Genomic DNA, 21,014 nt, shown 5'->3' on the forward strand with positions numbered 1-21,014 from the left:
TACTACCGCGAGTGACCCCAGGCCGTGCGAACTCACGTGGAGACGCTGTACCGCAGGGGCCGCTCTGGGCTCTAGGGATGGATCCCAAGGGGGGGGCCCTGGAGAGACCCCGGCGGCTCGTGTGAGCAAGGCCCTTGCTCCCTGCTGGCTCGCGTCCAACATTCTCTGCTGCTAGAACATCACTCTCCCCACCTGACCAGAGTGGAGCTCAGAGCCCAGACTTCCTTCCACGCCGCACACACACACACGCACACGCACGTGCGTGCACACACACACATACGCACACCAGTTTATATATACATAAGCGTTTGTGTTTTACTCTGGACGGGAAGGACCGAGGAGGCCTCCTGGGCGTTGGACTGGGTGTGGAAGGTTGGGGTGTGTGTGGGGGGGAGGCTCTGAGGGAGACAGCTGCCCTCCCTGGCCGACCCCCCACGGAGCCACGCTCCTCCAGACACAAAGGGACTCACGGCTCCCCGGTTCTTCGCAGATCCCACCACCAGGCGGAACGCCAAGGCGGGGCCCACGGCGAGGAACCGGTACGCCAGCCAGTGGACCCTCAACAGACCGCACCCCACCATCTCCGCGCACACCCTCACCACGGACTGGAGGCTGCCGACGCCCAGGGCCACGGGGTCCGTGGACAAGGAGAGTGACAGCTACAGTGTCAGCCCGTCGCAAGACACAGGTGGGGGCCGCCCTTCCGCCGCGTCCCTGGGACCCCGAGGCCCGCCCCTGGCTCTCATTCACACCCTGTCTCACGATTAAGATGCTGCACCTGAGGTTGCATGTCAGGGAGGTCATAGGCCAACCCCCCCGACAGTTAAGCCGGGGTTGATCAGTACGTTAGTTCATTACATGGCGGCAGCCACCCAGAGTCCCTTCTGAGAGAAGGAAGACAGAATCTAAGAATAGTTTCATCTTGCCTAACAACCCCCCCCCCCGCCACCACCTCCCAAATTTTGAAAAGAAATTATTTCTGAACCTGATCGCTGTAGGGAATTTTAATACTCATCTTTCCTTTGTTCTTGACGTTATATTTCAAAACCGGGCATGTAAAGGTGGAGAGTCACCGTGGGAATTTATTTTTATGGCTGTTATTTCTCTTAGAAGGTTCTCAGAGTCCCGCAGAAGTGACTTCCAAGCTTGTTAGTAGGCTTAAAAAGCAGAGGCTGTGTGGCCCAGTTCCCGAGCCCTTTTTGCGCTAGTTTTCCTCCTGGCAGTTTCTTTGTCCCCACAAAGGAGGGGTCCGGAGATCAAGGACCTTTCGACCTGGTGGCCAGTTTCTATGCCAAGTTGCGCCTTCGTTGGAGGCATCCTTACGTCTGTCTCCCGAGCGAACGGCTGAGCCTCAGCGCTCCAGTCCTCCGTCCCCAGTTCAAGTGTCTCTGTGGTGTGGATGGACTGGCGCGTCGGAGCGGGGCCGGGGGGGGGTGCCGCAGCTCAGTGACCCCGCGCTCCCTCCCGTCCTAGCTGAGAGCAGAGCTCTTTCAGGGAAGCATTACTTGCCGATGGCCGTGCCTGGGGTGGGGACACCTGACGACAGCCATTCCCTATGCCGAGATGGCTGGGACGTAGCAAGCGGGCTTCAGAGAGACGGGCAGGATCCTCGGCCGAATGGGCGAGACTCCTGCCAGCTCCTGCAGGGGCCCGGAAGAGGTGTCCAGAAGCCAGACGCAGGGTCATCGGGCGGGCGCGGACCTAGGGTGGGCGTTCACCCGTCGTGGTCCTTCCTCTCCGCCGCGGTGTAGACCGAGCGAGGAGCAGCATGGTGTCCACGGAGAGCGCCTCCTCCACCTACGAGGAGCTGGCCCGGGCCTACGAGCACGCCAAGATGGAGGAGCAGCTGCGGCACGCCAAGTTCACCGTCACCGAGTGCTTCATCTCGGACACCTCCTCCGAGCAGCTGACGGCAGGGACAAACGAGTACACGGACAGTCTGACCTCCAGCACCCCCTCGGAGTCGGGCATCTGCAGGTTCACCGCGTCTCCTCCCAAACCTCAGGACGGAGGGAGAGTCATGAACATGGCCGTCCCAAAGGCACACCGGCCAGGTGAGGAGAGGGGGGGGCGGGGGGGGGGCTCTGCTTCGCCCCTGGCCTCGGGCCGGGCCGCAGACTGCCGCACGACCCTTCTCCCCCCCACCTGTGGGTGGCACGCGATGGGCGTCCACGAACCGGAGCTGTGTGAGGGTGATCGGCTGGGAGGGAGGGAGGGAGGGAGGGGAGAAGCCGATCGCCTCGCCCCGCCGGACCGAGGAGGGCGCTGGCCCCGTCTCTCCCGCGTGGGTCTCTGCGGAGGGTGGGCTCGCCCCTGCGTCGCGGCGCGGCTGAATCCGTTCCTGGAGCAAGCCCTCCGCCGGAGCGGCCCTGGCAGTAGCCGGCCGGGTTTGTAAGCTCGGTCTGCAAGTGGACCGTGTTGGTCCGCACGGCGCTGCTATAAGAAAATCCCCCAGGCCGGGTACTTCAGGAAGAAAAGCTCGTTTTCTTCTCTTTATAAAATGACAGTTTATTTAGCTCGCGGCTCCCCAGGGAATCCACGTAATGATGGTAGAGGACAAACTCAAGACGTTCCCCATCCCACACGTGGGAACGTGGGATAGAGTCAGGTTTGTACTAACGGAGAAAATACGTGATCAAAGATGGCTTTGGAAAACCTCAAGGTTGCCTCTCGGGCCCCCATCTCTTAGGACACCCTGCCCCCGGCACCTCCCACCACCACGCGGGAGACCAAAGCGCCCCGCCCGTGCGTGCCTGGGAGACACCGGGCCAGATTTCCACCGCTTCCCATCACCCAGACATGACCCGCAGCCCGCCTAGCCCAGACCTCAGCGTCGGATGAGAGGAGGGGGCCCCTGTTTAGGGATTCTATGTAAGATGACCGGCTATTGGAAAGAGAGAGGAGCGAACGTTTGGGACTTGGATTTGCGAAATCGCTCAAGATGCGGGACATGGCAGGGCGTCAGCCAGGCGTGTGATATCCAGCTCGGTCATGAGGGAGCAGTTGGGTTTGGGTGCAGGAACCGCTCTTGATAGGGGCCGGTGGATGACGGGAATGACGGAACAGGTGCCACGGGGCTGAGGGCAGTCAAAGACTTGGCCGACTGTCTAAAGCACAAAGACCAGCAAGGTACCTGCCAGGGAACCACACGTGGAAAGAAACCCAAGTCGGAGCTAGTATTTTAAGGGAAGCCAGGAGTCTTAGCTTCCCATGGAAACTCAGCTGTGTAGGGTTGGCGTCCGTGTTTGCAGACAGCACAATGACACCTTCACGCTAAGCCGGCCGAGCTGGCCAGTCGGTGGCTGCCTGTCCAATCGTGTTGACTTCCAGTTTAACTTCTCATCCCACCCCTTTTGTGAGCCGTAATACCAGCTCTATTTCGGAAAATCAATCTTCACTTTTGAATTATGGTGATCCCCTTATGTTTCGTGTCGTAAGGCCCAGCTGAAATGAGGCTTATAAGTACATGAAACATAGATCAAAGAAGAATTGTCTGCCCAGCAAATAATCTTCCAAGTGGACTTGAGTCATGCCAGGGCACAATAAAGAATGATGGCTTCATTTATTTTCATTCTGTCTGCCTTGGCAGGAGAATGGATTGGCCATTATTTGCGGGTATTTTTATTTCAAGTAATTTTGTTGCTGCTGGCATGTATTTGCAAGGCAAATGCAGAAAAGCACAGGATAAATGCCTTGGCTTTCCGTAGCTTCCCACCACGGGTGGGGGCAGGGGGAGGAGAAGAGCGGGAGACATGGAAAGAAGCCCGCGGGCATCTGGTCGGGCCACATCTGCGGAGGGGGTGGAACCTCGGTGCCAGCTTGCTGCGTTTGTACGACGTGCCCACGGAGCTCACGGAGGCCCAGCAAGTGCCACCCGGTATGCTTTGTTGCTTCCACCGTTGTCCCGTTGAGGGTATTGTTAGAATCCCCACTGGAGTTCCAGCGGTGCCGCTGGCCTCTTTCCCTACCGGCTCTTATTCATCCCCACGGCCATTGACATCCCAGCAGCACCCACTCCAGCCGTGTGTCACCCTTTCCACCCTTTCTTTATACTGAAGAATGCATCGACCCCCTCCCCGGCAAGTGGGATTCAGGGCGCAGAGCGAGCGAGCTTCTAGGTCAGTTGGCTGCCCTACTTGGGCGGGCCTCTAAATAATTCAAGGCCCGGTGGTTCTCTTCGGATGGCGTGTGGTCCGTAACTGTTGGATTCGTATTTTTTGTTCAGCCTTTATACTTTGTCCGTGGCACTGTTGCCTGGATCCATTAGAGCCGCTGAAAGATCACAAAAAAAAAGCACAAAACATGTGACCCTCGTCTTAATGTATTATTTAGGGGAAAATGATTTCATAACTTTCGGTATGAATAATTTCTTAAGTCGATGTGAGTTCTGATGTCCGCAAACTTTCTTTTCTCTACCCCCGATGAGTTGTTTTTTTTAAATTGCTGAATACCTACTATACGTTGGAGAAGGACTTTAACCCCTTTAACCCTTCTGGAAAGCTTTTTTGTGGCTCCTTTATATTGCATCTAAAGGCAGTGCGGGCCTCGCAGTATGTTCCGGAGCCCACGGCGTCAGGAAGAGAGCAGGTCCGAGGGTACTGCCAGACTGAAGGAAAGAGACAGAGAGACCCGGGGGGGTGGGGGGGGGAGCACAGGCGGCAATGTTGGGGAACGTGCTCACGCAGGCACGGTTCGGGGTGGCAGCAAGCCCGGGCGGATCTCTGTGACTTGGGTCAGGACACCGAGGGCTCATCGAGCGGTCGAGGTGAGAGGGACGTCACCCCACCCTTCCTGCGCCTGGCTGATCTCAAGCTACCGTCAAGGCCCGCGGCCCCGGGGGGGGGGATTCCCAGGGGCCCCTCTGTGGTGGCTGTTGTCCCCGGTGCCTCCATCAGCGCGTCTTCCACCGTGCGCGTAACCTCGTCCTTCCTCGGTGTCTCCTCTGGGTGCTGCAGGACGCCAGTGGTTCGTTATCTGTTGCACAGTCCACAGATCTCTGGGTTTCTTGTTCCTCAACATTCAACGCCCCCCCCCTTTCTCTCTCTCTCCCTGGGTGGTGGTACCAGGTGGGGTTTTAAGACAGAGCCTTGTGCTACTGAGGCAGACACAATACCGCTTGAGCCGAGCCCCTGCCCTTCTTTGCTTCATTCATTTGGGGGGACCAGGTCTTGTAGTTTTTTCCAAGGCTAGCCTCACACCGCGGCCCTCTCGGGGCTCAGACTCAGGTGTCTGCTACCGGGCTCTGTCGAACTCTTCTTCCTTTTGGCGATCGTTTCCCTCCTTACCTTTCTTCCTTTGTCTGTCTTCAGTACCAAAAATAGGATCCCAGAATCTTAAGTTGAGTTGCAACTCAAGATCAAGTCGCGTGAATCTGGTCAGATCAACTCCAGGGAAGTAGGGAACCTCAGTTATCTTTGGCTCATCAGAGTCTATAGATGCCCATTAGACATAGAATGTTCAAGAAATAGCTTTATGTGAGTTATGAATCTGTGGTATCAGCCATGTGCCTGGCACTGTCCGTGGCACAGTGGGGTTGTTTTCTTTTTATTTAATGAGTGTACTGAGGTCTTCATGTTATCTGACAAGACTGAACAATCGAACAATTGGCCGAAGCTTTTAATTATTAGAAAATGCCCGTCAAGTACAAGAAGACACTGAAATCTCTAGTTCTGGAACATCTTGAAACAGAATCGTTTATTTTTGTTTCGCTCTTACAAACCCAAAGCAAACGTCTTCTTGAGGCAAAGGAACATGGATCCGGAAGTGTGGCTGGCTGTACCGAAGGCAGCCAGAAGATGATAACTTTACAGGTGTCATTCTTAGTTTAAAATGTTTAGGACTCATCTATTTTAAGTGACACGCTAATTATATGATTGCTTTCTTCAAGAGGGGATAGCTATTTTCGTCTTTAACCAAACAAACACAACACACACACTTGGTTCTCCTGAGAAGTTGTTGTCAGGTTCTGCTGCTTTTCCAGCCCGGGGGGGGGGGGGGTCGGGGTGGCTTTAGTCCTTTGATTCCCGTGCCTGTGCGCAGGTCCTGGAGAGCACTCTGAGCGGCTTTGAAAACCTCTTCTCCTTCCCCGACGTGCATCTCACGTGATCGAGAGCCGTCGCTGCGCAGAGCTGCTTCACGTGTGCAGCCTGTGCTCCTGACCTCCAGGCCCCCGGGGAAAGCTGAGCCCCTCCTGGGTCCAAACTGCTATCCGGGGAGCCCGGCTCGAAGGCCGGGTGAAGCACCCAGCCTCTCCCGCTGGAAACAGCCCGGTCAGCTGCCTACCCGCTGATGGATCTGAACGCTACTGGGTTTTAATGTTAGGATCCAGTCGACCTACGCCATCACCCATGCCCGAGCCCGATGACGACAGCGAGGCGGAGCCTTGACCCGAGGAGCTCCTCCCTGTCCCAGCCAGCACCGCTCTGGCCCCGGCTGGCCCTCCCGCCCCTGGCTTTCATGTTGATTTTGCTGGTTGTTTGTTCTTTTTTTTTTTTTAATTCCCTGCTTGAACGTGACTCCAAGAGCCGTGGAAACGAATCTCCCTCCGAGAGCACGCGCGTGCGTGCGTGCGTGCGTGGATTTCTTTTGTCCGTGTAGATTTCGTCGGGCGTGCGTCTTCACGCCTCCCCCACCCGGCCACACGCGCGTGTGTGAACGCGCCTGCGTGTTAGGGTCTGCGAGTGTCGCAAGGAAGAGAGCCCCGGTCCAGGCGCGCGAAGATGCGAAGGTCAAGGCCGGAGACGGGAAGGAGGCTGGTGTTGGCAGCGCCCAGGGAGAATTCCCGCTCAGCGCCACACCCAGGCAAACCTGCAGACGGCGCGTGGCGTCCCCAGCCCCGACGCCCTGCGCCTCACCCCCACCCCCAGCCAGGGCTCTTCCGGCTCCTTCCTAGAAAGCCGGCCCTCTCCGATGGGCACTTGCAGCTCCGGGGTCGGGAAGGTTCTATGCTGCCCGTCCGTTGTCAGCGGATGTCTCTTGGACACGTTAGCGACGAAGCCCGCGGTTCTGAGAGGCCCCACTCGGAGCCCGCTTGTCTGGAATCACCGCTCCACGCAGCTCTCCCTGAGTGTCTTCCAGTCACCACCCCCGTGGCCCCCGCTCGGGCCCCCGGGGCCCAGAGACGCCTTTGAGAGCCCAGCCATCTAACTTTGTCAGGGACTCCGGCATGTTTCCCCAGCCACTCCTCCCGCCGGGGGGTCAGGGGCGGTTGTCTGTGTCCGCCGGTTCTGGGTGACTCCTCTGGAGCAGCTCACTGCTTTCTCCGTTGTTTGGTTGGCGTTCAGGTCTGAATGGTGGAGGAGTCACGGGGTTGTTACACAGAGGGAGGCCCGGGGCTGGGAATGTGGCCTAGTGGCACAGTGCTTGCCTTGTATACACGAAGCCCTGGGTTCGATTCCTCAGCACCACATTAAAAAGAAAGCGGAAGGGGCGCTGTGGCTCAAGTGGCAGAGTGCTAGCCTGGAGCAAAAGGAAGCCGGGGACAGCGCTCAGGCCCCGAGTTCAAGCCCCAGGACTGGCAATAAACGGAGAGAGGCCTGTGGGCTCGTAGCGCAGTGGTGCAGAGGTGAAATAGCCACGTTGGTCCTGCACGCGTCCAAGGGAAACTTCCAGAGCGCAGACGGCAGGCAGCTGGCTCCGTACCGCAGGCCCTGTCAGAGTAGAACTGCGTGGCTCTCGTGCTGCTGGAGTGTTCTCAAGGCAGAAGGGCACTTTGCACGATTCCCAAGACCTGAAAGTATGAATATATGCAACTAATACTCCCAACCAAATCGTTTACCAGAATAGCAGGACATAGAGGAGATGGCTGGGAAAGGGCCCCCAAGCCACAAGATAGAGAAGTCAAGTCCAAAAGTGAAGGCATTCCTACACACCACGCACGCACGCACACACACACACGCACACACACACGCACGCACGCACGCACGCCCCGCCAGTGAGATGCTGTGCTCCTCCGATGCAGCATCCATCTCTAGAGGACGCTCTCACACAGGCAGCCCCCCCGTCTTCCGGGGTGGTCATCTGCCGAGCTCAGAGGCATCCCAGAGTCCACTGGGAAGAAGTCGGGAGCGCCCCGTGCCCCGTCTAATGCCTTGAGACGCAGGGGCCTGCCGAGATAGGTCGGCCAGCCTCCTGGGAGGCCCGTGGCGGGCACAAGCTCCAGGCCGGCTCCGGCACTGGTTCTCCGCATCCCCCAGAGCTGCTCCCCCCCATCCCCCACCCCCACTCCCGCCATGGATTCGACAGCCTCCCTGCCCAAGAGTTCCGATCTCGCCCGCGGGCCCGGGAGGGTTCTCCGATCTTGCGTGGTCTCAGAACTGCTTTATTTCTGAAGACCCCCCCCCCGAGCTCTCGCTCACCCCTGAGCCCCGCTGCTGGCTGCGGTGCACCTTGGGAAGTTCAGCCGCAAGGTGGAGGATCGCAATGTCAATGAGCTCTTAAAAATGCATGAGGCCTCCGACGTGCAAGCCACGCGCGGTAACGCGGCCCCCGCACGCCCGCGGGCTCTCGTAGCAATCGCACATTATTTATTTAGGGTTTTTCCTTGTTGCATTCGAGAGTGAAGATTCATTGACCGGGAGAGATTCGCTTACAAGTTTTCATTACCGCGCTGCAGCATTAATATTAAACTAAAAAAAAAAAAAAAGTGTTAGATCCCGTCTACCGGTGGTCTGGGCAGATGACACCATCTCCCTCCTGTCGGCTCTCTCTGGTCGTTGCTTTGCGGCTGAAATTGCTAGAACTCGAGGCGAGGTAAGCCTCCGCCCCTTCTCATTCTGCATCTCAGTGTCCAGCTCCGGCGCGGCACAGACGGCAGACCTCACTGGAGATGGATGGGGGCGGGGGGGGGGGACACACTCCCTTTCCGCAGGAGCTCGGAAACGCACGCACTCTTTCACAGTGTGCGACTAATAAGAGATCTGCGCAGGGAGGAGCTACCGCAGTGAACCTTGGGGTTTTTAGTGCTCAGAAATGCACACCTTTCTTCCACACGTACCCTGAAGTTCTCCATTCACAGATCCTTCATCCAATCTCATAGGCGGGACAGCTCTACGCATGGGCCAGACTCCGTAGGCTCACTACTACCCTGAGATATTCCTGTTTCCCCCTGCCTTTGACTAAAGACACCCGGGAGCTACCCGGAGTCAGAGGCAGGGTTTTACCACAAGTGTCCCAACCACGCCCTCTCCCTCCCGATCCACTCCCACGGCAGCAGGCACGGGAGCCAACGGAGAGGACTCTGGGAAACTGTCTGACCTCAGTTCATCAGACTGTCTGTCTCGTGTTCCCACACGAAGGCCACGGCTCCTGGAGACTGACGGGAGCCATTCCTCTTCCCGGTCGAGTCCCCTGTGCCCTGAGTCACATTCGAGTGGACTTAGGAACGTGGACCAGCTGTATTTGGGGTTTCTCGGAGCATCAACCAAGCATCAACCTCGGAGGCAGGCGATGCTCTGTAGCTTGGGCGTCCTGCCACGTGGTAAGGTGGTAAGCAGCCATTGTGGCCTTTAACCAATAGGTAGGTGTTGGTGGGTCATCCGTGGTGAAGAGCCGTTGACCTAAACTTCAGCTCTCCCCACAGGGGTGGTGACAGGAACCCTTATAGGAGGGGGGGAACATGGTGGTTTCTTTTTGCATCCGTCCATTCCTGCTTGGTCTTAGGATTGCCTCTGTCATCGTTCTCCCAAAGATGAAAGTCGGTCGGCCGCCGTGCGGGAGTCTGACGATACCGAGGGAACTCGGGAGGTTTTGTCTTCCTTGCTCTCTCGGCTGGCTCACCTGCAAATGTCCGGTGGCTCCGGTGTCTGGTCCAGCCCTCAGGGCCCTGAGTTCTCTCCTTTCCCCGGGAGTGCCTCACTCATCCTTTGCCCCTCCCTAGACGGCCAGCTCTGACAGGAGACCTTGAGTGTCCCGAGCAGAGTGCAGACAGCTGAGTAGAAATCTATGCTTAGACTCCCAGAAGCGTGTGTGCATGGGTGTGTACGTGCACATGCATGCATGTGTGTGCAACCACGCCTGTGTAGATGAGAGAGACAGAGAGGCAAGTATACACTGAAAGCCTAGACGGGATGCGCTTCGCCAGGGCTGCCCACAGCGCGCCCTGCTGCCCGCCTCCGCTCCAGCCCTCGCAGACGGACAGGCTCCCGGCTCCCTGTCCGTCATTGTGTCTGTCTCTCTCCCTCACACACACACACACACACACGTGCGCACACACATGCACACCTGGATGTCGGTGCCCTGAGCACTGAGTTCCTCTCCGCTCTCTCCTCACCCCCCTTCCGCCCTCTGGTGACCGTTCTGCCCCCCACGGCCCCGAGCCAATCACAGCCAGGACGACCACACTGAGTCGGTGTCCCGGGGCAGCGGCGAGGAAACCCGTCCAAAGACAGCACGACTGAGTCCTCTCGCGGGCCTAAGCCGGGCCTCCTCCAGGGCCCAGCAGGGCGGCGCGCTCCTCCCCCAGGGTCTCGAGGGAAGGGTGCCTTCCAGGGAAGGGCCCCGGGGGGTCCATGACGTCTCACTGAATCACCCCAGTGACCCCACCCACGTCCACGCGGCCTCTCCCCCGGGCATCTCCGGGCCGCTCCTCTCCCCGGGCGAGGCTCTTGTGCAGACACTTACTGCGACAGCGAGGGCCCACCTGACGCCCCAGACGACCCTCGGCCTCGTCAAGTCTGCAGAGACCCCTCTTCAAGGTGAGGTCCCCCTCACAGACACCGGGCGGCTGGTCCCAGTGCCTGCCTCGGGGATTCCCCAGTTGGGGACGCTAAGGTCCCAATGAATGAATCCTCTCTGCACCTCCTAGAGTAGAGCTCACAACCCGATCTACAACCCTCTGTGACAGATACCGGTATTCCCATTCCACACACGAGGAAACGGAGTCCAGATCTACACCTGAGAAACGCAGGCACGTCCCCGCCCCCCCCCCCACCTCTGTTCTTGCTCATCGTGGAGGAAGTCCTGGGAGAGCACCCCCCCACCCCCCGTGGAAACAGGCCCGGCGTGTTGCCAGTGTCCCAGTGGCCACCGCGGTCCCCGACTGCTCTCCTCTCTTGCTGGAGCCGTCGCCCCACTGTCTTCATGTGGGCAGGCATCCGAGGGGCTGACACGTGGGCCGGGATCTTAATGGATGTCCAGTGTTTGGGGTAAACGAAGCCCACCCCTGACTACTCCAGTCCTTCTCTGCCCCTGCGGGCATGAATTATTGAAAGAGCTCGTTTGCGGCATTCACAGACCGGGAAGGGCTCCTCGGAGGGCCAATCAGAAAACAGGCAGTCACTAACCCAAAGCTAATGACCCTCGGAGGTTCTGGCGATTCAGAGATGGTAGGCAGGCCTGCAACAGGCTAACTCCAGCCAGCCTTGTCCACCCGGACGGGACGTAGAGCTACTCCTATTGTGAAGGGTTTGTACTTCTCAATCATCCTTTTGGGCTACCAGAACCTTCTTTTCAGTACTTCCGAGCCGGGAACACTGGAGCACAGGGCAGAGATCATGAACCTGCTCTTTTATTTCCGAACATATTTGCTCTAGCCAATCCAAGACTGGATGGTCCAGCCGGGGCCCAGAGCCTGTGGCGTTGGAGGGGTTTCCTGTGCTCTGAGCACTCAAGGGGAAGTGACTCAGGTAGAAGCCGAGTCTCCAGATTGTCCACAACATGTCACAAATATCCCAAATGCGTCAGGAGTTCAAGACTCTGTCCGGCCATGAAAAAACTCTGGGAAACTCTTCATCCGACATTTTAAAGAGAGATGTCTTCCTTACTTTCTCAAATATCTGCACAACATGATAAAAATATCACACCTAAGAATGAAAGAGCAAAATACTATAATTTTCTTACTAGACTCTTACTGATAGGCAGATAATCGGTTTTAGGAAATTGTAACACTCCACCCACTTTTCAATTGATCAGTTTAGCCAGTGTGTCAATATACATAGAAAGCGTTCACCACGTTGCAAGTAAGTTTGTGGTTGATTTCTCATCTTTTCTTGCTAGGCAGGCACCTCTCCACTTGAACCATATCCTCAGTCCTGTTGCTTTGGTTATTTTTCAGTAAGGTGTTTCTTTTGTTCCCAGGGTCAGCCTTAGACTACAGTCAATCCTTCTATCTATGACCCCCTCCCCCCCAAAAAAGCTAGGATCAAAAGCATATAACATCACGCCTGGCTTATTGGTCAAGATGGGATCTTGCTCATTTTTTTGCAGGCTGGCCTTCAACATTGACTGTCTGTCTCCTGTGTAGCCAGACTTAGGCCATGGGCCTTTATACCTGCTCGAGCTTATTTATGAATTTCAGTTATGTTAATGCCTTCATGATATTTGTTGGTAAACATTAACTCCCTCTAATAGGGAAGATTGAAGAATATGTGTATGTACATATGTGTGTATACATACACACACATATTTGTAAGAGTTAGCCACCTGCATTTCGTCAGGAACAAAGATGATCTCATGTACTCTCAGACTTAGAGCCTTCAATAGTAGGCCTCTATTAGTGACCGAAACCCTTTGACAAGAATGGCACATGAACATGATGTTATTTCTTTCTACAAGAGCACCATGACCCATTAATTGTCAGAAGTATTTATTATCAGGCTCCTCTCTGATCCAGTTCTTCAGATGAGGCTGAGATTGAATTACAGCGTGTTTGATTTCAGTGAACCAAATCCAAAATGCTGCTGGGGCCATTGTAGTGAATTACATACCGTCCACAGTTCCTAATGAAATCATATAATTACTCATCATTACTTAATTGGATAAAGACATCCCGAGAAAGCCAATGAGAAAGTGCCAGTGAGTCTTTGAATCCTAAGTACCAAGTGACAAGCCGGTGTTGTACAACGACATGGAAATCATTTGATAAATAATTTTCCAACCGTAAGTCATCATTTCTCTCATTCTGGGAAAAATATGAAGAAAATTATATCATTTTGAAAATTGTCGTGTTCCTTCAAATTGCATAATTTTTTTTCCCACAGTGCCTGTCCTGGTTTTATTCATCTCCAGTTCTCTTCTGTCCTCGTCAGGTCCCTTCCTCCCCTCCCACTCACTGTTCTTGTTCCGCGGGGATGCGTGGCGGTGCTCGCTGAAGCCCTGGGTGCACGCAGGTCTGAACGCACAGCCTTCCTGTTACACAGCCAGGGCGCCAGTGGGCGAGTGGGTGCCCTTGCTAGTCTCTTGTGGCCATGCCTCACCCAACCCCGCACATGGAGGGCAAAAGGCACCCCATCAATTCTAGTGCGGGGCCCAGGGCAGAAGGCGGGGACGAGGGCGCCTCTCAACGCAGGAGGCCACGGAGAGCCTGGACTCCCCTGCCAGGTCCCTTCCCAGGGCCGACCCCCAGTCATCCCAAGGACCCCTCCTGCCGCCACCTCAGGACCACGCGGTCCGCGAATGAGCTAGCCACACGCACGGCAACGCAAACCCTAGCATGGCTGCACTGTCCACCCTGTGTCAGGAACCTAAAACCTGGGAGGGAGGGCTGGGGATATAGCCTAGTGGCAAGAGTGCCTGCCTCGGATACACGAGGCCCTAGGTTCGATTCCCCAGCACCACATATACAGAAAACGGCCAGAAGCGGCGCTGTGGCTCAAGTGGCGGAGTGCTAGCCTTGAGCGGGAAGAAGCCAGGGACAGTGCTCAGGTCCTGAGTCCAAGGCCCAGGACTGGCCAAAAAAAAAAAACCTGGGAGGGAGGGAGGGAGGGAGGCCCGGCCTGGCCTTCTCTGTTGCCACCACCAGACATCCATGCGGAGGCACCTCCGTAACTCGCGGCTTCGTTCCTCGTTTCCACCCGGCTGTCCCAAGCCCCAACATCATCACACCTCTGCCGCCGCCTGCACAGCCTCCGGAAATGCTTACTCCCCCCCATCCCCCCCCCACCCCCCGCCATGCTCCAGCCGGAGCTGCTTCCCTGGCGTGTCGTGAGTTACAGGTGTGCCAAGAAGATGGTTTCCTCGGTCGTTAAGATGGGCAGGAAGTGTCCTCCTGTGTTCGTCCCCACATACCGTCCAAACACCCAGCCCCCTCGGGAGCGCGTGGCTTGCAGAGGGCTTCTAGAGGCTGGGCCCAAAGTGTCCTCTTCTTGCACTTCGGGGATGGGGGGGCTAGATTAAAGCCGGGTCCGTGTAGATGAAGGCAAGGAGGAGGTGAGAGATGCGCCAAGTAACCTAGCGATGAAGAGGGAGGCCTCCACGTTCACGTCTGGAAGGACGATGACAATATGAAGCAAGGCTGGGTGCAGCGGAGGCTGTCTCGTGGGTGTGGGCTTCTGAAGCTCACACGCGGGGCTCCGGAGAGAGCGGGATGGGAAGGGCTGTGTACAGAGAGATTGCACCAGGCAGCCAGACTCTAGGAAGGAGGAAGCCGGGAGAGCAGGCCCCAGGGAAAGTTCTAGACTTAGAGAACGGAGAGAACAGGGGGGCAGGAGAGCAGGGTGAGGAGGGGGGGGGCGCACCGTGCCGAGGCTGCCGAGAGTTCTAGAGCCGGAATAGCAACCGCGTCAAAGGATGCCGGAGGACAAGGGGAGATGGGGACGGAGAAGAAAGCGCAGGTATGGCGAGGAGAGGCCGTGGCGGAGCTTCAGGATGATGACTTTGATCACAAAAGTTGTCACGAGCAGGTGGCTCGGATTTAAAAAAGTAAAAAAAAAAAAAAAAAACATAGCTGCCAAGACAGAGCAGACCTGCGAGAGAGTGATTGAAAAACTTCTGGTGGAGAATAAAGGAAGGAAGGAGGGAGAGGCCAGGGGCCGCGACGCAGGCCTGGGAACCCCGAGCTGCAAGGCCCTTCCGAGAAGGCTGCAGCGGGGCTCGTGGGGGAGTTCTGAGCAAGGGCGGCCTGTTAGGGAAAGCCCGCTCAGGGCAGCACAGGTGGCTTCCCACTGGCTCGGAGCAGCCCAGGGTCCCACCCGTGGGAGGTACAGCCCAGTGGGGAAGCCATACGCTGCCAATGTCGTCAAGGGAGCCATCGTAGACAGCCGAAACTAAGGAGCTGTCCACGGTCACGTGACCCCTTCCAACTGCCAGTAGCAGAGCAGATTCCCTGTTGTTCCTTCTGGGCCTCCTGGGCTCCACCCTCTCTCCAGCCCCGGGTCCCCCTCACTCCTCTCAGCTGATGGTCCGCTCTGCCTGGCAGACAGACGCGTTGCCGTTGACGCGGTTTTCTTCTGCTCGCCCCTCACTTGCTCTGCGGGGCGGTGGTGGGCTGACAGCCGGGCCTCCTCCGTGGCGTTGCTCGGATCGGGTGTCTCGAGAGATGCCCCGGTTGGGCATCGGGGTCTCCATCTCTCGGCGTGTGTGTGTGTGTGTGTGTGTGTGTGTGTGTGTGTGTGTGTGTTCCCCCGCCCCGCCCCCCGACTGGTACCCAAGACATCCATCCATCCGGCCGTGTTGCGGACGGACATGAAGAAACCCGCTAACTCCCTGTGTTTGTCCTCAGGCGACCTCATCCACCTGCCTCCGTACCTTCGAATGGACTTCTTGTTGAACCGGGGTGCTCCCGGCACCAGCAGGGACCTGAGTTTAGGACAAGCGTGCTTGGAACCTCAGAAAAGTCGGACCCTGAAGCGCCCCGCGGTCCTGGAGCCCATCCCGATGGAGGCCTCCTCCTCCGCGTCCTCCACGAGAGAGGGACCCTCGTGGCAGCAGGGGGCCGTGGCCACATTACCTCAGCGAGAGGGAGCTGAGCTGGGACCGGCAGCCAAGATGAGCAGCTCCCAAGAATCCTTGCTGGACTCCCGGGGCCATTTGAAAGGCAACAATCCCTACGCCAAGTCCTACACCCTGGTATAACAAACCGCGCGGCCGGACAGCGTTGTAAATACGGTTTAAACAGTCCAATCAAAAGCTACCTTTTTTTTACGGAATTCCGATATTTATAATTAAAGAAAATTGCCAAAATATATTAAAAAAAAAAAAGAGAGAGCGAGAGAGAGAGAGAAATACTGAAACCACAGACAGTGCAAAGACTGTCCTGCTTTTTTTTTCCTGTCTGCGTGTGCGTTTCATCCGCCTGGGCGTCTGATTTTTTGTGGAAGAAGCCCAGTTTTATGATCTTCACAGGCTACTGCATTTTTACTGATTTTCTACGAAGTGCATGGGGGAACTAACGAAACCTTCTGACTGGAAGTCCTGCCAGGCCAGAGGCGGAGGAAGCGGACGACGGGGGAGGGGAGACCGGCCTACGCGTGGCTTTCAGAAGCACAGAGGTGTGCGGGAGGGGGCAGCTTTCCTCGCGTTCCCATTCCTACCTTTCTTTCCCATTAGAAACCAGGTCCTCGATTCCATCTTCTGTTGTCAGTTAGAACGAGTGCCGTCGGTGGAGGGGTTGGGGGGGGTGGGGGGGAGATCCATTCGGTTTCCTTTTTTCTTTTTGGTTTCTTTTTTTTTTTTTTAATTTGATGAGACACTCTTTGCATTTTGTCTAAACGAAATAAAAAAAGAAAAAGAAAAGAAAAGGTGGCCTGCCTTTACTTCCACGCCTACCCCTCCCATCTCCCACCGACCGCTGGTGGCGGGGCCCGTCCTACGCGCGCTCGGTGCGCAAACCCCAGGACCAGACCCGGAGCCCGTGCGTAAGAGAAGATGCCGCAGGCGGGACCCCGTCTTCTGAGGCCCTCACGGGGCTCCGCCCTGGACCGCTCACGGAAGACCAGCCGTCCGCGTGCACTCCGTGGTTGCGTCCGTGCCTCGCTAGTTACCGCAGAGGCAGGGATGGCCTACAAAAGCCTGACCTGGTGACTATCTGGCCCTTAACAGGAAACGTATGCTGGCCCCTGTCCCAGAGTTCCTCACTTCGCGGGGAAGCGGGTCCTGCACCTGACCTTCCACCGATTGCCCGGAACCCTCCCTCGCCCATGCTGCCTGAAACCCGCTCCTCTGCACCCACAGAACCACGCGGGCGGGGGCGCTGCCCGCAAGCCCATGCCGGTATCTTCCCTGTCCCCGCCCCTTGGCTCCCTCTCTCTCGTCCATCCTTTCTGCTTTCCACTGACCTTCCCGGCAGGCCACTTCCCTGGTCAGATTCAAGGACAGCTTTCAGGACCGGGACCCCCTTTAAAACAATCTCCTGGCGGCGACTCCGTGCGTGTGGGGCGTGTCTTCATTTCTTGTCATGGTTTCAGAACTGAATCCATGTCAACTGCTTTTATGTGCCAAAGAAAGGGGAAAAAAATACTTCCCAAGGGGGGGGAAAAGATTAAAGCCCTATCATTGGTCTAAAACTCCTAGGATTTTCCACATTTGTTTACTCTTGAAAAGGTTCCCTCAAACTGTACAATTTTTTTTTAATGACCTCATAGGTGCCTCTGAAATGGAATGTGTGGTTGCCCTTCCCTGAAAAATACTCATTAAAGTGAACTCCACTTGCTGGCTATGCATCAGAAAGTCCTGTTTTCCCCTGAGATAGGACCCAGAGTGACTGTCTGCCAACAGTCAGAACCACAGACTGAAGGGGCCCCAGGGTATTTAGAAGAGCGTTATTGAAAGAAGACGGGACAGGCAAACACAAAAAGAGCACAGTGCGAGTCATGAGTCAGCCTGGGTGAGCTCCGTCCTGTCGCCGGGACTCCCCCCGGTTGCAGAGGCAGAAAACACCCCGAAGCTTCACATTGCCCCAGACATGTGCTGGTGCTGCTCCGTGAGGGCCACCCTGACCTGATCCGCCAGGCCCAAGACTGCCTGCACACAGCGTTTCTCATGGTTGGCAAGGAAACCACTGAGTCCTTCCAGAAAGTTCTTCTACAACCCATCTCCGGCAATGGTGCCCAGGCTTCTGTGGATGTGAAGCCGGAAACTGGCTTGCTGAAGGCCAACTGCCCTAGAAAGGGGCAAGAGCAGCTCGCAGAGGACCCATGGCGAACAGTCTACATCCGCACCCAGGACTCCCGAGCCTCGCGTCCCTCTCTACCGTGGATCCAGAAGGACCGAGCAGTAGAATGACCCAGAATGATCTAGAATGACCGAGAAATGACCGCGAAGGCTGTACGAAACACTGCCTGTCGAAATCCTGGGGAAAGAGCAAGAAGGCGGAGGACCCCGAGGACCGGCGCCGCACCAGGGCCGCGGCAGGTACAAACGGGCTGAGCTGTAGCCCGGGCAGATCCCAGCCGCACAGGGTTCTCCTAAGGCCAGATACGGGGAGCCCCCGCGGGGAGACGGGCCTCCACGGGCCCCTCGCATCTGCACAAGTCTTCTGAGCAAGGGTGAACAGCTCGGGGCCACACCGTTTTGTTTTGTTTTTCGTGTCTTCCGCCAGGCCCGGGACCGGGAGCAGGCCGGCTCGAGAACGTTCCAGTAGGGTGGAAATCCCAGGCTCTCTCGCACCCGGGGCCGTGAGAAGCTCCCACCCCTCCTCCCGGAGGACAAGGGCGGCTCTGGCTCTCGAGGTGGGTCCCCTCATTCACAAGGGGTTTTCGGGTCGGCGGTGATGTGGGTTTGTGTCCATTGTCGTCGTTTCCTTTTTTCTTCACGAACGTTGACAACTTGGGAAAGAGGGGCCCTGAGCACCATGGAAAGTGGCGCTGTTTCCTCTCCTCAAGCAGCGCCCCGTGGGGCCCAGGAAGTTCAAAGCCCACTGTAGGAAGAAAAGCTGCTTATTATCACTCGCAGTGTGTCTTCCCAGCTCTGTCTCAAAGACACCAGAGATGGAAGCGTCTGGGACACACACGGACACACACACACACACACACTTTGGTGGGGGCGGGGGGGGTTGGTCAGAACAATGCCCTGGGGAGAGCTGACATCCCAGTGACAAGAAAGGTAGCAGCCCCACGGTGGAAGGTCCAAGAGAGAGAGCAGCTCCGCCCTTCCCTTCGCCAGCGGACGCTGTTCGAAGCTCTCCCCCGGAGCTCCGGTGGGTGGGAGTGAATTCCTCAACGTGGAAGGGCTGGGGCTTTTGGTAAGAGCTTCCAGAGCTCTCTGTGGGGAGCCAGGGTGCTTCTGAAAGGCCTCCCAGGGCACCCGGGAAGGGGGATCGGCCGGGTAAGGCGCTAACGTCCGTCCTCGTCCGAGACTGTCCTTGCGGTCTCGGCACACCTGCTTCCGGTGCCCACTTGTCAAACGCTGCAAACGAGTCTGGCTTCATGATTCAGGGTGGAAAGGAGATTTAGCTTAGCACAGCACCTGACCTGCCACCAAGGGGCTGGGCTCCGGCACACACCCTTCCTGCCACTCACCCCGAGCCTTGCGCAGCGTCATCCGGCTTGGACGTGTGGACACAGCCGTTGGACCAGAACATGTATACCTCTCCTCTAATTCAACAAGGAGCACGGTCCACCTCACTGGTCATATACGAACATCTCCTGAGCCAGGGCTACAGACGGCAGTGCAGACGGGTTCTTGTTTGCAAAGGGGGAGCAGTCAGTGAACACGCTCAGTGTCCACGAGCCCAATATATATATGGCACACTTTAATATTTTCTAATAAAGTCCTACGCTCGGCTCACAGTTGTGTTTGTTTTTTATTCTGGAAAGGAAGGGCAGCAGCTAGACTGCTAGAAGGTTTCGGTGGTGTTGGTAAGGCCAGCTTCCTCTCGGGCCTTTCTAAATAAAATTCTCTCCACCGGGACTCTCCACCAGCACTTCGTAGGTAGCGGTTGTGTGAGCTGGTGTTGGAATGCCTCGTGGGATTCTGTGGGGGTGGCCGGGTCACAGGTCACGCTGGAGCACACTGGCTAGCGAGTTCGTCTCTTCCCTCAGCTCTGGAAATGTGCACCCGATGGGCTAGAGGTGTGTCGGGCTCCTGTGAAGTCAGCACGCTGGACACAAGCCAAGTTCTGCACCCTTCTGACACCCTTCCAGAAGTCCTGTCCCGCCTCCTTCCCTCCCTTCCAGCGGGGGTCAACCAGACCCAAAGGCCATCCCAGAACTGTGCCTTCCCTGCATCTACCCCCAAAGTCCCCCCAGCCCGCCCCCTCCCTGCCAGCGCCCACAGCAGATGCCGCCATCTGGAGGCCCCATTCCAGCTTCCCCTGGCTTCACAAGGCCCTGCCTCCCCCTCTAAGGCCTGCACTCCCTCTGGTGTGTGAAGACGGTCGAGCCCATCCAGAAAAAACAAAACCAGTCCCCTTAACATGGATCCAGAGCCAAAAGCGAGGAGCGAGAATCTTCTACCAGGAGACTATTGCTGCTACAGCGAATGCAGGGACCAATAGAAGGTGCATCTCGTAGAAAGCGGCCGCCACACTGGTAGCGGAATAACAACGTGAGCATTGCAAGGCGTTGGGTTTCCAAGGGACAAGTGAAGCCATGTCCCTCACTGGGGTGTCTCTTGGTGCTTCACGGGAAGCTACAGGAGCCACGTCCTTAAATGAGAATGGCAGCCAGAGGCTCCATTCTCTTAGGTGTGAGGGTCTCGGTCACCTACCCAACAAGCCAGCTCTACTAGAGGAAATGTCCACTGATCCACAGCACCTAGAACGAGTCCAAGGAAGGGAATGCTGACTAGACGACTCGAGCCGTGGGGGCCCAGCTCCCAGGAGCAGGGGCTACATTGTTGTCCCACCAAATCTCCTCGGATGGAGCTTCCCACAGAACTGAGATCACCCCCAGCCTTCTGGAAGCTGTGGTGGCAGGGAGTGAACCCAGCGCGGGGATGAACCATGGATGAGCCATGGCGGACCTTGTGTATCTTCCCCCATGCCTTGTCCCAGCGTCTCCACGCTTTCCCTCCAACCGCAGCCTCTTCCACTTCCTCCGGCTGCTCTGAGCTATCGCGTGTCCCACAAGCACAGAAGCCAGCAGGCCTCGGAGTTGATGTCACTGGAAAGAGCTTAGCTAGTGGCCGACAAGGCCAGGCAGAGGGAAGCCCAGCTCACTTATCTCCAAATGGAACAGTCGATCTGAGAATCGGTGTTTCGTGATGTGCTGTGGGCCCTGCCTGAAGCTGGACCTGTGCTGGGTAGGCACAACCTTCCTTCTAACCCTTCCAACCGTTGTCCTCTCCCTCCCTTCCCGGCTTCTCCTGGTAGCCCTTCACCAGTTCACATCTCAAGTTCTAGTCCTGGAGAACACTACTTA

General features: G+C 56.9%; 1 protein-coding gene across 1 annotated transcript in view; it reads left to right on the forward strand.

Annotated features, from left to right (window-relative positions):
- Dscam (DS cell adhesion molecule) overlaps window positions 1-15,789 on the forward strand; it is a 305,816-nt gene extending 290,027 nt beyond the window's left edge. Inside the window, exons 31-33 of the mRNA XM_048346574.1 lie at window positions 491-688; window positions 1,752-2,054; window positions 15,437-15,789. Coding sequence (XP_048202531.1) covers window positions 491-688; window positions 1,752-2,054; window positions 15,437-15,789 — 854 coding nt within the window. The remainder of the gene's footprint in view (window positions 1-490; window positions 689-1,751; window positions 2,055-15,436) is intronic.
- The last annotated feature ends 5,225 nt before the right edge of the window (window positions 15,790-21,014 follow it).

This window comes from Perognathus longimembris, chromosome 5 (genome assembly GCF_023159225.1).
Source record: "Perognathus longimembris pacificus isolate PPM17 chromosome 5, ASM2315922v1, whole genome shotgun sequence".
Classification (NCBI taxonomy): domain Eukaryota; kingdom Metazoa; phylum Chordata; class Mammalia; order Rodentia; family Heteromyidae; genus Perognathus; species Perognathus longimembris.